At 39.5% G+C, this 20023-nt stretch overlaps 1 protein-coding gene across 1 annotated transcript in view; it reads right to left on the bottom strand.

The window, feature by feature from the left end:
- LOC124616790 (gamma-tubulin complex component 6) overlaps positions 1 to 20023 on the bottom strand; it is a 254299-nt gene that overhangs the window by 197822 nt on the left and 36454 nt on the right. The window contains exon 3 of the mRNA XM_047145205.1: positions 2969 to 3183. Within this exon, the coding sequence (XP_047001161.1) occupies positions 2969 to 3183 (215 nt within the window). The remainder of the gene's footprint in view (positions 1 to 2968; positions 3184 to 20023) is intronic.

Below are 20023 nucleotides of genomic sequence, written 5' to 3'. Positions count from 1 at the left end.
CCATCTATATGCAAATCATTGCACATATGTGATTTCCGCACCTGTACATTTTTTGTGCATGTGTCCTTTTTACAGCAGCACTGACGTGTGGATACTGTCACTTGTACCTGGCCACCAGTAATGTTCTACCAACTGAAGACGTCGGGTAGTTGTTCTGAGTAAATATTGTGGAATTTGCACAATGTCATCCAGTGGCAAACCCGAGTAGACTATTTACAACATATTCACCAGGAAAGCTTGAAGAGTCACATCTGGTACCTTTACGGGGAAGATATGATGAAGAACACATGTGAGTTTGACAAGTTATGTCTGAAGAGAAGCAGACTGTTAACACTCCTGCACTTTTACTGACATACTGCGACAAGCAAACCATTCCCACATTTGTTAAATTTCAACATTACATAATCTCTGTGACTGCCATTAGAATTAATCGACGGGTGAGTGCAGTTCTTGTGAGAGAAAGGGTGTGCTATATCCACCAGGAATTGTGGTTGGTGTACAGACAACAACTATCACTCCATTTGAAGATTTCAGAGAACCTTTCAGCGGTATCCTGGAACTGGGTAGATAGCAGCGGTTGCGCACTGGCAGACTGGACTGAACAACAAGCTAAGGTTCGTCAAATGAGAAAATACGATCCGAATTGGAAGCCCAAATGCAAGAAGACATGCCAAGAAGATGTACCATGTTTAATTTCACGGAGAAAACCCAGGACAATGCTGCAGTTTTGGTGCTAGAGAAGGGTCTGAATTTCGCACCTACTCTGGGGACCATTCCCATCTGACATGTGATTAGTGGAATAGAACAAGCTGTTTTGAAACTTCCTAAGGATGCTGCCAAAGAGATTTGGCATGACACATGCCGCATCTTGACTTGAGCTCCACTAAGAGGTCCAACTTTAACGTCACTTCAGCTGAAAGAAATGCTCTAGGAGAATTGAGAGAGGACCAAGACATTGTCATCTAACCTGCTGACAAAGAAATGCTATTGTGCTTGTCTCACACGTGGAATATGATGGCAAGGTATACAAACTGCTCGACGATCTTGCGTACAGTAAATTAAAAAGTGATCCGACACATATAATCCAGAGATAGACCCTGGAACTCATCAGGAAGGGCTCGAATCCAGTGCAAGTCACCAAGGGTCTGCGTCAACAGGTTGCAGTTGCTCCTCGATTGTGTGGCCTATCCAAGACCCAAAAGAATGGGCTGCCTCTCCATCCCACTGTAAATGAGGTAGGAGCACTTATTTATTTGGTTGCTAAATATCTGACATCACTATTTGAAGCTCTCATAGGCAAGGGCGACCACCATGTTCAAAACTCTGAGGATTCCATAGGTCACCTGAAAACCCTTAGATTGCAATCATTGGATCTCTTAGCAAGTTCTGATGTTATGTCTTTATTTACAGAGGTGCCCTTGCAAGACATTCTAGAGCTCAGTAGCAACAAGTTTCAGCAGGACACAGTGACATTATCTAAACACGTGCTTACTTCAACATATTTTTTATTTCATGCCCAATATTTTGAACAGGTGGACACTGTTGCTGTGGGAAGCCCTCTGTCCCCCATGGTGGCCAATTATTTTATGTGGACTTTGAAGAAAAAGCACTATAGACAGCCACTCTCAAACCCTCTTGTTTTCTTCAGTATGTGGATGACACATTTGTGGTGTGGCCACTTTAACTTTTCTTCCTGTTTTGGTATGAAGGAAAACAGATGGAACCTTACGACACAGCATCTACCACAAGCCAACGCATACAGGTCTACATTTGAAGGCCACAAGATACCATCATGCCGCACAATGCAGTAGTGCATTATGTACGTTAGTTCATAGAGCGCATGTGGTATCTGCTCTTGAAAGTGTGTTGAGTGAGATGCAATATTTTAAGAAAGTGCTTTGACAAAACGGTTCTTCTAAGAGGCAGATACATAATGCATTCAGGCCCATGCGATTTCAGTCCATGGAGCAGAATGAAGATACGAGGACACCTATCACTTAGGCCTTTTTGCATCACAGGATTTATGAAAAAACAGAAGTTTTATCCCCGGCATCTATCTTTCTGGGATTGCGTCTTTAAGGAAGCAATACATACCCGTACAGCTGATAATCTCATCAATGGGAACATGGGATTTCAACTGAGCACAGCCTGGAACCCTGCACTGGCTTCTATTAAATCACAATGAGACAATCAAGATTTTTGGATAACAATCCTGTCACAACTTTGGTCTCATACGGTTTTTTAGTGGGTAGCATCTGTCTGCTTTAGTAAACATAGTGTACAGAACACGTGCAGGTCGGCTGCTCTGTAATTTTCACAGAGAGCAGTCGAGTATTGCCTTTCTACCTGCAAATCATTGTGTTTGCGTGATTTCCATCCCTGCCCATTCTTCGTGTGTGTGTTCTGTATATAAGGACGTACCTAGCCACCAGCAAGGCTCAATCACCTGAAGATATCAGACAGTCGCTCTACAGAAATATTGTGATATTTGCAGAACGTCATCCAACAGCAAATTCTTAATGACTATTTATGACATATCCACCAGGAAAGCTTGAAGAGTCATACATCAATATATATCATTTTCAAGTACATTAAGAATATATTAACTTAAAATAAAAATAGTAAATACAATAGTTTTGTAAATTTTAAGTATTTTCTATGAATAGCAGATAGGCAGCAATTCCTGTCTAAAGCCAATACAAAAAGGCTATCTGTGCTGAGCTACATTTGCCAAAAACAAAACGGACATTCCAAATATATGGAAAATATTAAACTGTATGTTCAGCATGTAATAGTTAAGGTAATGTGTTCTACTATGTTCAAAGAATTCAACTGAAAAATTTTGTGCAAAAAATCTATAATATGAGTTGTTTCTGGAACACAAACAAATGTCAAAATAATTGGTGCAAAATAGACACACAGATTTCTTAAAAGTAAAACATAAGTAGAAAAACATGTAATAGCTTACAAAATCTTCCTTTTGTGGTGGTCTTGAGTTGGATAAAGCCAAAATGAAATGCACAATTTTCTTCAAGTTATCTGTTGAGTACACATTTTTCAAAAATTCAAGATGCTGCAAACAATGTGCAAGCTGAGAAGCCTTGCCATCTGGAAGATCTAGTTGCAGTGTTGCCAATGCAAACAATGGGTCAAACCATGGTGGATGGCTCACATTTTCTCTACCTTAAAAAAAAAAAAACCAGAAATGTTCATATTTTGTTACATGTAATTGGAAACAGAGAAAAAGAGGTCTCTGTCAAAATGTTACTACACACACACACACACACACACACACACACACACACACACACACACACACACACAGTTGAATTGCTGATGAACAGCAGTAAAAAAGGAGGGAAGGATGGGAAGAAGAAAAGAAGTCCAAGGAAAGAAAGTAGGTGAAATAGACATATTTAACAACAATAAATATCCAACATAGGAAATTAATGAGACAATATGGTTAACATCATTCTAAAATGGGCCTTGAATACACAAAACTATAAAAATTGTTATTTTGTAATAATAATAATAATAATAATAATAATAATAATAATAATCCCAGTGACATAAATTTTTTGTTCTTGTGTCTGATTTACAAGGTCTGTCTACATTAAATTTTGCATGAAACTCAAGAAAACCATGACAGAGACATAACAAATGATGCAGAAAGCCAACGGTCATGAGTGCTTAAGCTGTACTCAGCGTTTCGAGTGGTTCACATGGTTTAAAAATGGCCAGATGGAAGTTAAAGACAACCCTTGTTCAGAACGCCCTTCAACACCTACTGACAACACTCATATCAGGAACATCAATGAAATCGTGTGTGTCACATGAAGACTGACTGACTGACTGAGAGATTGCAGGAGGATGTAATATTCCAGTAGGATCATGTCATGAAATCCTGACATGGCATCTTGGAATGCATCATGTTGCCACCTAGTTCATCCCATGGCTCATGAATCAAGATCAGAAAGACCTTCGCCTCACAATGTGTGAAGAGCTTTTGGATTGTGCAAATGAGAGACCTGGCCCCTGCAGAACATTTTCTATTTCCAAAGTTGAAAACCCCATTGACAGGAAGAAGATTTGCAATGACAGATGAGATAAAAGCAAACTCGTACGCAATCCAACAAGAGGTGTACCAAGACTGCCTTCAGGAGTGGAAATGGTGTTGGGAGCGGAGTATCAACAGTGGAGGAGAGTATTTCAAAGGGGACCCCGACGATATGTGAAGGCATTGCTAATTATGCATATAAAATTTTTTTTTCGTGATTTTCTTTGGATTTCTATTCTTTTTCTTTTGTTCATATGGGCATTTCTAATTGTGATTATGTAACATTCTACTGTGGTTTTTAAATGTAAAGATGTAATAGTGATTATTTCGTTTGCCAATGGATAAATATGTTTCTTGCTTTGTACCTGAGGTAAAGTTTCTAAAGTTCTCTTTTGGAATGTTATTAATTGTGAAAAATGCAGTCAATAACATTTATAAAGGTTTATGTAATTTACGATAACGATATAACATCTATAGACAGGGGACAGCGATAGTGATATCGAGAGTTGAAAGGTTGTTGCGTAGTAGAGGGGATGGTGGATGGCATGTCTGTGAAGCGTGCGCGGGAAAAATAGTACTGTGTTCCATGAAAAGCATACGTAATTGTATGGACAGTGATACCGAACTATCAGATTGTTAATTCTCTTTACCACTGCAGTATGTAATGCCATCACCAGCGAACTTTAAGAGCAAATAAACCAGACTGTGAAAGTGCCGCTAACATTACTTTGTTGTGGCCGACACGAACTGTGCCTTTATTCGAATGATCTTTGCTGGTATTGGTTTTGGGTGGTGGAACTGTTGTATATCACATTCTATCAAGCCATGAAAGTGAAGACTAATTAACTGTGCAATATAAATGGCTTTCAGTGACGTTGTCGAAGTTTGAAATGCGAGAACAGAGTGGACATTGTTTACGGTGTGCTTCACATACATGAACAATTCTATGAACTGTGTATTTGTGGCTAAGACTATATGAATGTGACGAACCGTGTAATTATGGACGATAGCGTCACAGACAGTGCATAAAGTGTAAAAACGAGCGATGTCTACGTCATGTACTTTGAAAGAGAGGACATGTCAACAATGTTCGTATACTGGCGTCTTGTGGTTTTTTAATCACCACAGGGTTAATGATACAGCTGTGCCGGAACTTTATTTGCGTTTCGCCGGAGAAGATTAGCCAGCGGAACTGTCTGTATCCTGCTCTCATCATCGTAACCGGCCGACATTGTGGTGCCTAATGCAACGCTTCGTATGCAACAAAAAGTTAATGGATTTGGCTGAACGCTATCCCCTGACCTAGAAACTTCCTTTCTCTATTAAAAGTATAAGAATTACAGACTCTGTTTAATTAAATTCTTTGTTTAGTTTGTTTGCTTTCTGCTAACGAAAATAAAATTACAATCAGTCAATTAAAAGTTGTCTGGTAGTCATTGTTGAAACACCAGTAAATATAAACTTCTTCGTCTCATTAGGACTAATTCTCCTTGCATGCCAAAATTATTGTAGTTATTTTATGTAGTTTTATGTATTGTTATGAGACTAGATATATGACAGTAACTAATAAGAGTATTTTGTCACGAAATATGGCTTCGCGCGAAAATTACGGCGACTGCCATAATTGCTTGCGTTCTGACCAATAATGTAAAAGCTGCTATTCCCGTATTGGTGCTTTTCCTGACGTGAGCGGGAATTATAAATGTCAGCTGTCAAATCACGTAGTGACTCTTTACCCAGTAATAAAAGTTTTTTGATATTGTATTGCTACGAGTCGTAGTATTCAGAGACACTGGTTATACTCAAAAGTGGGTAGATGTATGGTGAAACCCCCCAGTGTTCATGCGATTGTTAACAGTATTGTGTGTGATTCACGAAATTTTGTCACTTTTTCTAATTCCTTTGAAGTTTCAGAGAATATATACACAATTTTGTCGGTTCAGGTTAATTTCAGAGCATTTTCTCGTGAATATTAGAGTTTCCAGTTCATAAACAAAGTGGGATCGTGACCAATTGAGAAGTATAACAGAGTGTGGTTTTCCAACTAGAATTTTGGATGACTTCACATTTCAGATTTTGATAATTATTTTTCCTGTGGGTTGAGGTCATCACAGATAGTACAAGGTAAGTGTAGAAAAGTTTTGTGGACAAAGTTCTGGACATTTTTGAATAGAGCTCCTACCTCTTGCCAATTAAATAAGCATTATTAGGGGAAAATTCCAGCAAAGTCATCTTTACTGATGAGTTTCACAAAAGTTCAGTTATGCCTGCCTACTGCTAGATGCATTAACCCTAGCATTACTAAAGGGAGGGCTTCGCTGGCCAGCTGATTCAGTATTTATATGTTGTATCCACGTCCTTTGACATATGAACTTGAAATCAAAGCACTGTATTTACAACTGAGTGATTATACAATCTGTTAATTAAAATAAATTAAAATTCATTTATTTGATTTTATTCATACTGGGCCTTGGAATTCCCCCCCACCCCCACCCCAAATTGATAATACCGAGGAAATATTTCAGGTGGTTGTGACTTGGTTTTAAATATTTAAAATGAAATGAACTTTTGCATTGTTGTCTTCAAACATATTTTTATGATGTCAAATGTTTTTATTTTCATTGTTTCTGCTTCTTGTGTATAGGTAACACAAATAGACAACATTTTCATGATAGTTCTATTGAAAGAGTGCTTGAAAAATATCAAATATAGATTACATGAAAGTAAAGTGGTTGGTACTGTGGAAGAAACTGGAACTGATCCACCATCTGAGAATGAAGATGAGGTTCAGCCCAACCCACCAGATACTAATACCAATAGTGATAAATTCATTGCCAAAAGTGGGCGCAAGTATGTTATAGAACCATCTCAAGAATATCAGCATTCTGTACAAAACAGTGTGAGAAAGAACAGGGCTAAGACAACAAGGAAAAACTGAGTCTCCAAGGGAGGCTATAAAGCTCTTTTTTACACCTCATTTTATGAATCTCATAAAAATACACTCAAATGAAGAGGCTTCTTGACAAGGTATTCAACACACCGATGAAGAGTTATTTTGTTATTAGGACTCTTACTAATCACGGATTCAAATCATGAAAATAAGATACCTGCCAAAGATTTATGGTGCATGCTTCAAGGCCGACAAGTGTACTATAGATCAATGAGTCGGACCCGATTTTTTGAAATGATTAAATGATGTTTGATGATAAGAATACATCAGAAATTCATCACCAGACTGACAAGTTGGCTTCAATGAGGGAAATTTTAGAAAGCTTGAATTCTTCATTTCCATTGTATTTCATTACTAGTCTACACGGCACAGTGGATGAGATGTTGTCTTTGATTCATGGTTGCTACCCACTTCAGATATTTCTAAAAGAAAATTCTGGAAAATATGGCATTCTAATTAGAATGCTGTCTGATATACGATCAGCATGGATGTCTACACAGGAAAGTCTGGAAAGGCACAGCATCTAATGGGACCAATCAATATTGTAAAGAGACTAACAAAACCCACTGAGAAATGAGGTTGCAGTGTAACCACATATCAGTACTATGTTTCTGTGGAGCTTGTTGAGTTTCTATGCAATGATTTTCACCTCACACTTGTTAGTGCCCTGCAGTCAGACAGACAACATGTATCTGAAGAGCTGAGGACTACAACTGGCTGCAGTGTCACGCTCATCCATCTTTGCATACTGACCCTCAGATAAAGAGGCCACCAGTTACTCCTGCATCAACACTAGCCCTTGAGGAACCAGAGCAACTGCTGTTGATGCTTTTGACTTATCACTCAGAATGGGTCATTAGTGAAGACTGAAAAAATGACTAACATAAATCTTTCTTACAATTCTACAAATGGAGGCATGGACATCATACAGCACATGGCAAGATATTACAGCACGATGAGAGAAGCAATTAGATAGCCTATGTCCCTCTTCTATACACTCACTGATATAGCAGCAATAAATAATATTCAATCTTCCTTCTCAACTTTCCAGATTGGAAAAAGAATTTGCTAAATCATGGAAGAGATTCTGTCACTAACTTAGGTCTTGAACTAACAAGGCCTTATGTAGGTAAACAGGCTCAAAATTTGTATGGGCTTCAAAAGCCAGTAATAATGGCAATGGAAGCATCACACAATGGAAGCTTAGCTGCACTATGGAACCTTCACCATCAAGAGCAGAGAAGGAACATGTGGAGAGTGCCATCTATCCTGCCAATAAGCTGCATCTAAAAAGATCAAGTACAATAAGTTGGGAAAATTAACTGTTACTTACTCTCACTGCCGTGAACATGTCTGTGGAACACACAGCAAGAAGACAGTGTTGTGTGAAATGTGAAAAAAGCGTATCAGAGTGAGTCAGTAAATTAAGTTTGCTTCATGTAGTTGACTGAAATTAAATAGTTATTTTTTATAAGAGAAACAATTGTGAATATTATTGGAAAAAATTATACAAAGTGAATTTTATGAATTGTTGATTTTGTTCCTACTATAATTTAATTTTTTATTATCCTCTCTGTTCATATTACATGTAACAAAAATTATCTTGGTAATGCATCTGCATACTACTGAAAAAAATGACTTGTGATTTCATCAAGTACAGACTAAGCCCGTGGGATAATAATAGTTCTCAGCCCATATTGATGTAACAGATATTGCTTTTGATTAACAGAAGTGTAAAATATAAAAGTGCAGCAAATGAAGCAGGCAAAAGAGAACACAGACATCTAAAAAATGAGACTGGAAGAAGTACAAAGCGATAATCAGGAATAGCTAGAGTAGAAATACAAAGCTGCAGATGCATGCACGATTATAGGAAAGACAGATATTGCCTATAGGAAAATTAAAGAGGCCTTTGGAGAAAAGAGGAGCACATGCATGTATATTGGTAGCTCAGATGGCGCAAGTCAATATACAAGGTGCAGAAAAGAGGGCTGGAAAGTGGAACAGATGGCTACTGCAGGAAGAATTTGACAGAGCACTGCAAGACCCCAAGCCAAAACACAGCTCTGGAATAGATGACATTCCCTCAGGTTATTGAGGTCCTTGGTAGGACACACCTGACATGTGAGATATTTGAGACAGATGAAATATCCTCAGGTATCAAGAATAACGTAATAATTCCAAACCTAGTTAAAAATCAGGTGCTGACAAGTACGAATATGACCAAACTATCAGTCTAATAAATGATGGATGTTAAGAAAACAACCACAGCTGTTGCTTTAGGTGCATTTCTTAAGTTACAACCAATTTCATCGCATCCTCAGGTGATGGTTTGGTTTGGATTGAGGGATTAAAGGGACCAGACTGCTATGGTCATCGGTCCCTCCTCAGGTGATGAAGTGGGGAACAACTTTCTGTGCTAGTACTGGTGTAAAATAAACATCGTTCACAGGCCCAAGTGGGCCCATCGGCACTGACTGACCACCGTGTCATCCCCTGCCAGTGGCTTCAGTGGAGGGCTGTGAGGTCAGCACACTGCTCTTCTGGCTGTTGTCAATTTTTGTAACCTAGTGATGATATGGTTTGGTCAAGTAGCTTCTCAACTGGCACCGTGAGGCTGAGCACAAACTGTTCTAGTCCTCCCACCAAAGAAAAATCCATGTCAGTGCCGGGACTCATACCCAGATCCTTCACATGGCAGTTAGCCGTGGTGACTGCCCAGCTATAGAGGCAGATGTTAGTATTGCTGTACTGTTACAAATTTTGATGAAACTATGGCAGAAAGTTGTTCAAATAAAATCATTGTGCTTTAGAAACATGGCATAGGTAAAACCATTAACACAGTGGTGTTGTCGACAAATATTTGATATTCCCTTCGTGTTACCCGTACCACAATGCTGTATGAATACAACATCCATAGTTTGCCTGTATTGCCTGTTTAAAAAGAATGGAGGGAGAGGGGGAGGGGGATGGGGAGGGAGAGGGAGAGGGAGAGGGAGTTCAGTGTACTAACGACTGTGTCACCTCACTTGGTGGATGATTTGGAAGTAGTGTTCAACCATTGTCTGGATATAGAGGAGAAGTGTGCTGGCTTCGAAGATGGCACAGACAGAGAGTCAATAACCATGTGGGTGACTGTGTTGACATCAAATTAGAACTTAGAAATATGTTCGTGAGAGAATGAGAAAGAAGGATGGGGTACAAGCAACTCTGGAAAAGATGTTTTCCTTGCAGAAAAATTGCCGATGGGGAATATCCACCCATCTAAAAGGTATGGTGCAATATACATCTAGTTACAGACCATATGCAACATACCTGGAAAGATGAAGAAGTGAAACAATGATGTATAAGACTACAGACAGTTGTATTGTCAGAGCAAATCACCATGGAGTGTCGACTGCTTGACTACGTGGGGCAGGATGAGTGGTGTATGCTGTGGGAGAGAAGTGTTCATAATATAGCCATGGATAGAATGCTGATGACAAGTTTAGCACAATAGTGTCAATACATGTATTGCAATTGTATGTCAGGAAGTCACAACAAAGTGAGACATGAAACACAAGAACATCTTTAATGAAAAACGGTGAGAAGAAAAAAGACAGAACTGTTAAGGAGGTCACAAGAAAATGATTGAAATTTAATGGTGTGCTTTTCTGTGTTCAGCACACCATTAATCAGTCATGCTGAAAGAACATCAAAGTCACATTCTAAGAAATAAAACACTAGAATGATGTTTTCTAAAAGTAATTATTGACAGTAAGAATGAAGGTGAATCACTTAAAGAAATCCATTTGTTAAATGAATAGCATTTTCAACAGGGATCTTTTTATACATGTCAGGGATGTGGATAAACAGTGTTTAGTGTCCCTTCCAGTGGACATGAGATAGATATGAATGAGCTGGCATGGCTATTACAGCAGGTTAGTGCAGAATGCTGTTACAGGTGGCATGCACTAAGAATGGCATGGGCAGAGCCAATGATCCAGTTGTTTACTTGCCAGTGGCAATAGGCCTGGCCCAGCAGTTGCTCCACTGACATCAACATACTCAGACCTGGGTCTTGTGCAGTGCCAAATTACTTCAGGCATTCGCGCTGGTTGCGTTGTGTTTTTCCGTGTGCTTGTGTCTACATGGTGTTTGGACACTCTGCTCCCCTATAGCTTGACTCCTACAATGTGTTTTTCATTCCTCTTCTGGAGTTATGCTCCCTGGCTTGCAGTCGAGCCACTGTCAATGAATATAGTAACACTTGTGCTGACAGTGATGGTTTCCCAGCAATGTCACACCCTTTGCAGATACAAAAGTGGTGATGTCAGAAGTTCTTACGTGTGCAATGTTCTTCCTTTTCACAGTGGTAAACTGTGGTCACCAAGGAATGGCATTTTTGCTATGCTCGCAGGAAAAGTTGAGCTCCAGAAGCAGCAACAAAAGCTGCAGCAGGAGCAGATACAGGAACTGCTCAAAGAAAATGCTAAACTGCTCTGTACTCATTTCGCGCTGATGGTGGCCCAGGCATCTGCAGGAAAGTCACCTTCCTCACTGCCTCTGAGAACACTGTTCAATGATTTTGATGAGCCTATGTAAAGGTGGGAGAATTACCTGCACTAGTTCTTGCACTGCAGGTTATGGCCTATCATCGATCTAGTTGATAAGGATGCCTTGTTATTGTCCAGCAGTGCCACACTGTATGGAACTGTGCAGAATTTGAAGTCCTCTACTGAGCCTGAGAAACATAATCTTGAGGTTCTTTGTCCATCAAACCCATGTGGTGGTGGCCCAGTTACAGTGTAACCAGCACTACAAGCACCCTAAGCAGTCATATGTGCCATGGATCGCTGACCTACAAGGTCTCTAACTTAAGTGTCTGAGTGTCCCCAATGTGCTACCTTAAATGTGGACTCCCTAATTAGGTACATGACTGCGATTAACACCTAAACCCAAGATCCAAACTAAGGCATTGGCGTTGTCTGACCTTTCTTTAGAAGAAGTTGCTATGACTACAGACTCACATTCAACTTCCAGCACAGGTGAAGGACGTTACTGCCAACAATTGGTAGTAGGTTAAGTTAGATGTGCATAGTAAACAGCCCGCACCCCCCACCCCTCCCCATGCTCCACGTGCTGAGCCAAGTGGCCTTGCTTTCTGCTGAACTAACGTGTGTTGACGCCACTGATGATTCAAATGCAGTGACATTTCGGAACTGCCTGTCTTTGCCTGTGTCAGGCTCAGTAGATTCGAGTCAGTCGCAGTGTCACAAACCCCACGTGTGACTTTTTCATGTTCTCAGCGGTTTCTTCTCTGCACCCATTTCCGCTCTAGCCGGTGATCATGCCTCGATTGTCACATGGTGCATATTCAACAGGATTTCAAGTACGTAGACACGATGTGTGGGGTATGCCACAAAATAGGCCACGTGCAATGGTTTGTGATAGTTGGCAGCCACGGGATACTTGTTGGAAACTGCAGTGTTTTCCCTCAACTCAGAAAATGTCTCCGAAGCCCCACCAGCATTGCCCCAGCATTTTCCGCTTACAGTGACTGTGGATAGGTGACCAATTGAGTTTCAGGCACACACAGAAGCAACATTCAGCCTTATTAAGTTAGATACATACAGGTTTTTTGGCTGCCTTGAATTGAAATGGCCACTACACCATGTTGTGTTTTATAGTTAACAGTGCATTCCTTTGAGGGGTGTAATGGGTCATCTTCCTCTACCATTACCTTTTTTTTTATATAGAAATAGTCAATACCAAATATACTTTCGATTCTTGTATAGGTGAACACTATCTCAGCCGTTTAGCTAAATGAATTTCATTTGATTTTGCATACAATGTGTTATATTTTGGGCTAAAATATATAAAAAGAAATTAATTTGTTAGAATTGAACAGCTAAAATTACTTTTCCTTTAGAAATATTTGAAATTATGAAATATCTGGCATACTTAAAATTCGTAATATGAACTGCACAATCTAATGCTAATTATTAAATTTATTTCTGGATTCATTTACAAAATAATGATATAACTTGGTGAAGATTCTTCTTTTGTCAAGAAAGTTTGTAAACTCTTTTGTTTTGTAAACTCTCTGGAATATTGTTAGTATTGCAGGATGTAGGTAGTAGTGGGCATGCTTCTGTAGGAATCGGACATGTTTTTAATTTCGGCACTAACAATGTAATTATTGTTTTTATGGAAGTGGAAATTGTAAAGACACTGTGACTTAGAACATTGGGTAAAATTAAAAAAAAGTCATAGAAACAGAAACTACTTCATCAATTATCAGATCAACTGAAATGTACAAAGTTTAAGAAATTTCAGCCTCAAGAATCTACTTCTAGATGTAAGAACTGCAGCCAACAACATAATAATCAAAATAAGTACAAAAAGTATTTTGTAAATCTTACACCTCTCAAAGCTTTTGAAACTAATGAAGAGACTAAGAAAAATTTAACGGTGATGTGAATGCTTAATTCACCATTGGCACAACATATTTTTGGCTTCAACAACTTTTCTGTTTTTGGTTTCCCGATAGTTGACAAAGCACATTTCGTGACACAGATTTGGACTCTTTGCCACAGTCATAAGACCAGCTGTCTGAGAATAATTTGGGTCAGGCAGATAATTTTGAAGCACACATCTCCCTTAAGCTGTCAGCAATATATAAATATTGTGCACTCACCCCACTGTGTTTGTGACATGGTGAAGGCAGAGTTGCAGTATTGGCAGGACTTTGGCACACATTTTCCTATTTCGTTGAGTTAGTTGGCCATCTCTTTGGTGGTAATTCGAAAGCCAGACATCTCTGTATACCTCTGTGGCAATTTTAGACAGACACTCAACATCAATGTGTCATGGACTCACATCCATTTCTGAAGCCAGAGTACATGTTGGCAAAGTTGTCAGGGGACCAGTATTTTTCATGCATCAACTTGTGTTATGTTTACCTGCATTTGCTGTTGTACACTATTCCTCAGAATTTCTTAGTGCTCAGCCCCTTTTGGACTTTCACAGTTAAACAGCTTGTCTTTTGGAACTTCATCTGTGTCAGGAATTTATCAATGATATCTGGAGCAGTTGATTAAGGACATTTTCCAGAAAATCATTTCCGCAGTACAGGATAGTCCAAGTGCATTCCTTCCGGAACAGATATGGTGTTGCATACATTTTTTTTCTGCTGTGGGATCATCTCAACATCACCCAGTGAGTCCTCATGCTTGCCACTGAGAAGCAGTGCTGTCAAGTTGTCATCCCTCTGGCATTGTATCCTCTCATGGTACTACTGCAGCATGCATCACACTAGGGTACGTATTGTATGAAGGCTTTGGTGTGGGGACACCTTCTACTGGTCAGTGATCAACTGCCATATTGAACATCTTGTGCAGGTTTGTGGGGTCCATGCACAGAACTAGACTGTGTCACGGCATCAATTTATTTCCTTGGCCAGTTTCAGAATAACCTTGAGTCTGGCTGCAAATTGACTTTGCGGGCTGTTTTGTGGGAGGCACATAACCGTTAGTGGTCGATAACTGTAAAATTCCCTGGCTGTTGCCACCATTTCCAAGTCACCTGGGTAAATGGGTTGGTCATTGCATTGTTCTGGTGGGAGGCTCTCAATTACGGCAGCATGCCCATCCACTGTCATCCACACTGCATCCTCTGCTGTCCTACCTTCAACCGCAGAATAGCAGGCCAATGGGGATAGCTCCCGGAACTACCATGCAAATACCATGGAATTTCAACTAGCACCATCCTTCCCCCACTTGCCAGCAGATGAAGGATTTCTTATACATATCAGTTATGTGGATAAACATGGTTTAGTATCCCTACCAATGGAGATGGATGCAGATGAGATGGCAAGGTTATCACAGTGGAACGGAGCAAAATGCCGTCACAGAGGGTGCATGCGAAGCATGGCATAGACAGATCCACTGACCCAGATGTTTGCCTGCCAGTAGCAATAAGCCTGGCCTGGTAATTCTTCTGCTGGCATTGTCATATTCAGACGCTGCTCTTGTGTAGCACCATGTTCTGGGTTTCACTTGCTGAGTTGGTTCAGTCATCCGCAATGGTCACGTTGTGTTTTTCTCCATGCCCATCTCTACATGGTGTTCAGACACACTGCTCCTCTACAGATTGTGTTGTATGTCGAAATTTTCATTCAGTCCTCGGATTGTATTCAAACCACCATCAGCTAATATAATTAAATCTGTGCCAACAGTGATGGTTTTGTGGCACTGTCATGCCCTTTGAAGATACAAAGCAGTTTTTCTTTGGCCTGAGTCCCTTTTCATGGCTCAAGAAGATAAATGAGATATCAGTCATTAATTGCAATAAATTGTCAAAATTCATTGGAAGGATAACTTTACATAGAGATCAGTCATCATGTCAAGGAAACGGTGCATAGGGATTTGAACAATGGAGTGTTACTTTAGGGTTTCTCAAGGTGTACATGTATCTTTTGCCGATATTGTGATATAGTGCACAGTTTGGAATATTTAATCTCAGTATTGCACTTTAATTATATTTTTATATTGAGGTAATATTAATTTTCAACTAATAATTGGAATGTGACCAATCCTGTATCGTAATGTAACAAGAAACAGTCAGTCAGAGCACTAAAATGAACACCATCTGCAATTTGGGCCGATTGGATTTTGTTAGAGGTAACACTAAATTTATAAGAGAGTTACGAATATATCTGGTTATCAAGTTTTAGATCATGCTTATGTGGATTATTGGCTGAGTTCAGTTTAGAAACATTTGCATAAGTAAGAACCAGTGTCTATGCATTCACTAAAATATTTCAGCTGTGATTGTTTTGGATGTAAGTACCTGAGTCAGAGCTGACATTAGGTTCATATCAGAGATACTACCTGTAACTTGCAGTAACTGTTTGTTAGGAATTAGAATTCACCTTAATGTAGTTTCAATAAAAAACGAGAAACTGAATGAAACACAGCTTGCAGTAGATCATCAACAAATTACACTACAATTCAAATAACAAAAGTCTACCGTCTTTCTCTGTAGTAGCTGACCTGGTTTGCCATAGCCACTAGACAACAAACCTAAAATGTGATATCAAATGAAACAACAAGTTTACTGTTGTATTTCCACGCATTTCAGAGTTTTAAACCTCCATTATCAGGTGGATTTAGCTGTATTAATTGATGTGTGTTATGTGTTACAACTTTAGAATAACCTGTGGCACTGTTTCCTGTGGTCACTGACTCCTTTCTCTGATGTAATACATCACATATAAACAGTCACACTCTGTAAATAAAGATGGTGTCTAGAAACTAAACTTGTTGTTTCATTCAATATCAGTAACAGTCACTGTAAAGTAACCTACCAATGTTCATATTTAAAGCTAACATATGATGGCTCATAAATAAAACCCTAAAGTCTGTGAGGTTCTCTGCGGATGATCGGCATCTAAAGAAGAACTCTGCTGCACACCTGACCTAACTGCAGATTGACTATGCAATAAAAAATTTAATGGCATAGTGGGTTGCATTTATAACACAATCTACTCGGTCCTGGCTTCTGTCTCATTTTCCAAACGGTATAGTTGGTTTAGCAGTATCCAGTTTGCTCTGCTGAACATTTATCTCAGTCGCTGCCTTTTGAGGATTACATTGCCTGATAGAAGGATTCACAAAGGAAATTAACATGAATTTTAACAAGGCTTATGAGAACCTTTGGCACTGAAAACAAACTGAATTTGTTATGAGATCAATATATGAGGAGTAGTCACAATAAAGTTTTAATTATCAAAAAAGACATCATGCTGTGACCAAGAAACATTGTTAGTTTTCCCCTACATTTTCACTGTTCATCACAACACATTTTTCCCAATGATGGATGATTTGGCAGAAACTTTCGTCATACCATCTACATTTTGGATGTTCGGGATATGTTCCTCCTCAAAATTACCTCAGGCTCATTCTGGAAATGCTTGCCATGCAATGATTTCTTCATTTTAAGAACAAGAAAAAAGCAACTGGATATCATGCTAGGAGAAAACAAGAGGGGATGGGGAGGGAGGCAAAATTTGACAGCCCATAGAAGCAGCATGTGTAACCATGTCCTGTGCAGAATCAGCAGGCTGGGGCATTTTGTGGAGAGCCTTTCGTAAGGTCTTCAGATTTCAGTAGCATGTTGCTCTTACAGTTTGCCCCTTACAACCACAATCTGTTACACCACACCATGGCAGTATCAAAAAATATCACCATCACCCAGCCTGACGATGGGTGAGTCTTCATCCTTTTCAGTGGTACTGAATCCACACGTTTACATTGCTTGATATGTTCTTTTGTCTCTGGGTCTTAGTGATTCACCCAGCACCCATCTGTGGAGATTAGGCAGCTAAAGAACTCATATGGATCAGCCTGACACTGCTGCAATATTTCCATTACTGCCTCAGTTCAGTGAGCTCTTTGAGTTTGTGTGAATGGTAGAGGAATCCAGCAGGCAGTGATTTTTTCCATGGCCAAAATATCGTTTATGTTGGAAACTGATCCACGACCAGTTTTCAATTTTATGCTATTGCTTCAGTATTTTTGATCAGTCTTTGAGCACCAGGGCCTCCACTTCTCTTGGAATTCCCAGTTTTACGTGGAGAGATAGTCTGCCACTTCATTCTTTGTTCATTCAGATTTTTCTGTCTGCAATGGAAGCACTTGCACTATCTTAACATGTCATGTGACAGTGCATTGTTGCTGTGCACTTCCATAAACTCAGCATGGATTCTTACAGCAGTGATTCTCTACAAATGCAGAAAGCAAATTACTCAAAAATAGACTACTTTATCACTGGTCTGTACCATTTTGTTTTGGATCCTCTTGTAGTACGCAATGGAATTGTGATGGGGGGATTTCAGTTTGTACCAGGATTGCAGACATGTACCACAAACAAAAACATCAATCATGTAACATTATTTTTTGAGGTGATGCCTAAAACTATGCCTCGTATATAAATCCCAATTAGTAGTCAAATAATGTGGAGTGTATATACCTATCTTTTTTGACATATATCATTTTTTAACATAGCATGTAATGGCTTGATAACATTCATCTACCAGTATTTGGGGACAGGATAGCTCATCAGAACCATCTTAGACTTTTTTCCAATCATTTGTATGGCGGAATTAACTTGAAAAGATTGAGTCTCCTGCCAGGAATAATGTTAGTGCCACTGAAACAACCAAATTATAGTCATATCTACCACAGATGTACACAGTGGAATGTTTGAGGCACAGAGATGTACCACATGACCTTATATTCCGAATAATATAACTATATCAGAACACTGATGCAGATCTAACAAAGAGGATCTATTTGTTTTAACATTTAAAGTGAAGTCCAACAATGTAATAGCTTGTCAACATTTCTCATCTTCATTTTAATGAATGAAGATATTAAAGTAGTAAAGAGAAAGGGCCATACTACAAAATGCTTTGGTTTGCACTGATGATATCATGACATGGGGAGAATCAGAGGCAAAAGGTCATGACAAACTAGAGCATTAGCAAAAAGAATTCCAAAAAATGTCACAGACAGGCACAACAATAAGACTGCTAAACAAGTAAGCTTTCGGCCAAAAGACCTTTTCTGAATTATGCGATCGACACACAACTCACACACACATGACCACACTGTCCCTGAGTGCCAAAGCCAGTCTTGCCTCAGCTGCCAGAGCCAGAGACATTGGTCATGTGTTTGTGAGTTGCATTTGTGTGTGACACTCTATCCTTTTCATAATATTGTCATTATTCCAGCCTGGATTTCCCATTGTATGATTTTGGGCATATGATAAATAGAATAAAGACAGCTGACTTGGTAATGACTTCGACCTCTTCTTTTGTCTGCCTTCCACTTCATTTGCGCATACATAGTGCATCCCACATAACTCAATCTGCTGCACGACATCCTTAGTCATCCTCAGCAATTCCTTCCTTGAATAGCTGATTCTGTTGTTGTTCGAATGATGCTATTTTGTCTTAAAATACATCCTATGAGTTTCTCTCTTCTTGTTTAGATGTGCCTCCAGGGATATCTGATTTCCTGTACTCTTCTCAGTAACTCTTTTTTGTATCCCGCCTGGAAGGCGGCGCGAGGGTCTGCTCCTGAAAAACTTGAAGGTTGGCCGAATGAAGGAAGCAAGTAGGAGCAAGTGAGGTAAAACATGTTGGTACTGCAAGTAAGTAAAAGGGGTTTACTGGTGCATGAATATACGCAGAGGGATACTTAACTTTGTACAGATGAGCATGTAGGTGCAAAGCCTTAGACCCGTCGTAAGTAGTGCAAAGTCTCTATACCAAGTGAAGCTGGAGTGAAGTGTCCCGGCTGTCTGCTCTTGATGAACTGGGAAGCGGAGCCGCACTCATAGAGCTGCACAGCGTTGGCTAGAGGGCGCTGTGGATGGCGGAGATCTTCCGCTCTCATAGTGCCAATGTTAGAACGGGCATCGATATCACACTCTTCATTGGTAATTCTCTCTTTCACTTACCTTCATCATCATCCAGTAGCATCAAATCTCCAGGGCTTCTAGCCGTCTTATCTTTAGATTTTCCTATTGGTGATGTTTTACATCCATGTAAGGTCACACTCCAAACAATGCTTTCATGATCCGTTTCATTACTTGCACAATGGTGTTCTTGTTGGTGAGTAAGTTCTTTCTCAAATTAAATGCAGACCTGCTCTATTCTGTTCACAATTCTTTTCAGCTTCTAGCATACCTTGTGTTCCTGCTTCCCAGATAGGTAAATCCATCTATAACTTCTGACTTCTCTCTTCCAATTTGCATTCTTCTCTTCTCCATACCATCACTTTAGCCTTTCTTCTGTTTATTCTCATACCATACTAACTTTCTCCAGATTTTCTTTCACCTCAATACCCACAGCAACACCATCTATGTAATGCAGCATGTCTATTTACTGCCCACTGATTTTCATACCCATCTCAGTTGTTTCACAAACTTGGTCTACAGCTTCTTGAATGTAAGCACTGAATATAAGA

The sequence above is a fragment of the Schistocerca americana genome, chromosome 5 (assembly GCF_021461395.2).
Source record: "Schistocerca americana isolate TAMUIC-IGC-003095 chromosome 5, iqSchAmer2.1, whole genome shotgun sequence".
Lineage (NCBI taxonomy): Eukaryota > Metazoa > Arthropoda > Insecta > Orthoptera > Acrididae > Schistocerca > Schistocerca americana.
Note: the sequence above shows the minus strand (reverse complement) of the source record. Positions and strands in the feature narration are given on the sequence as shown.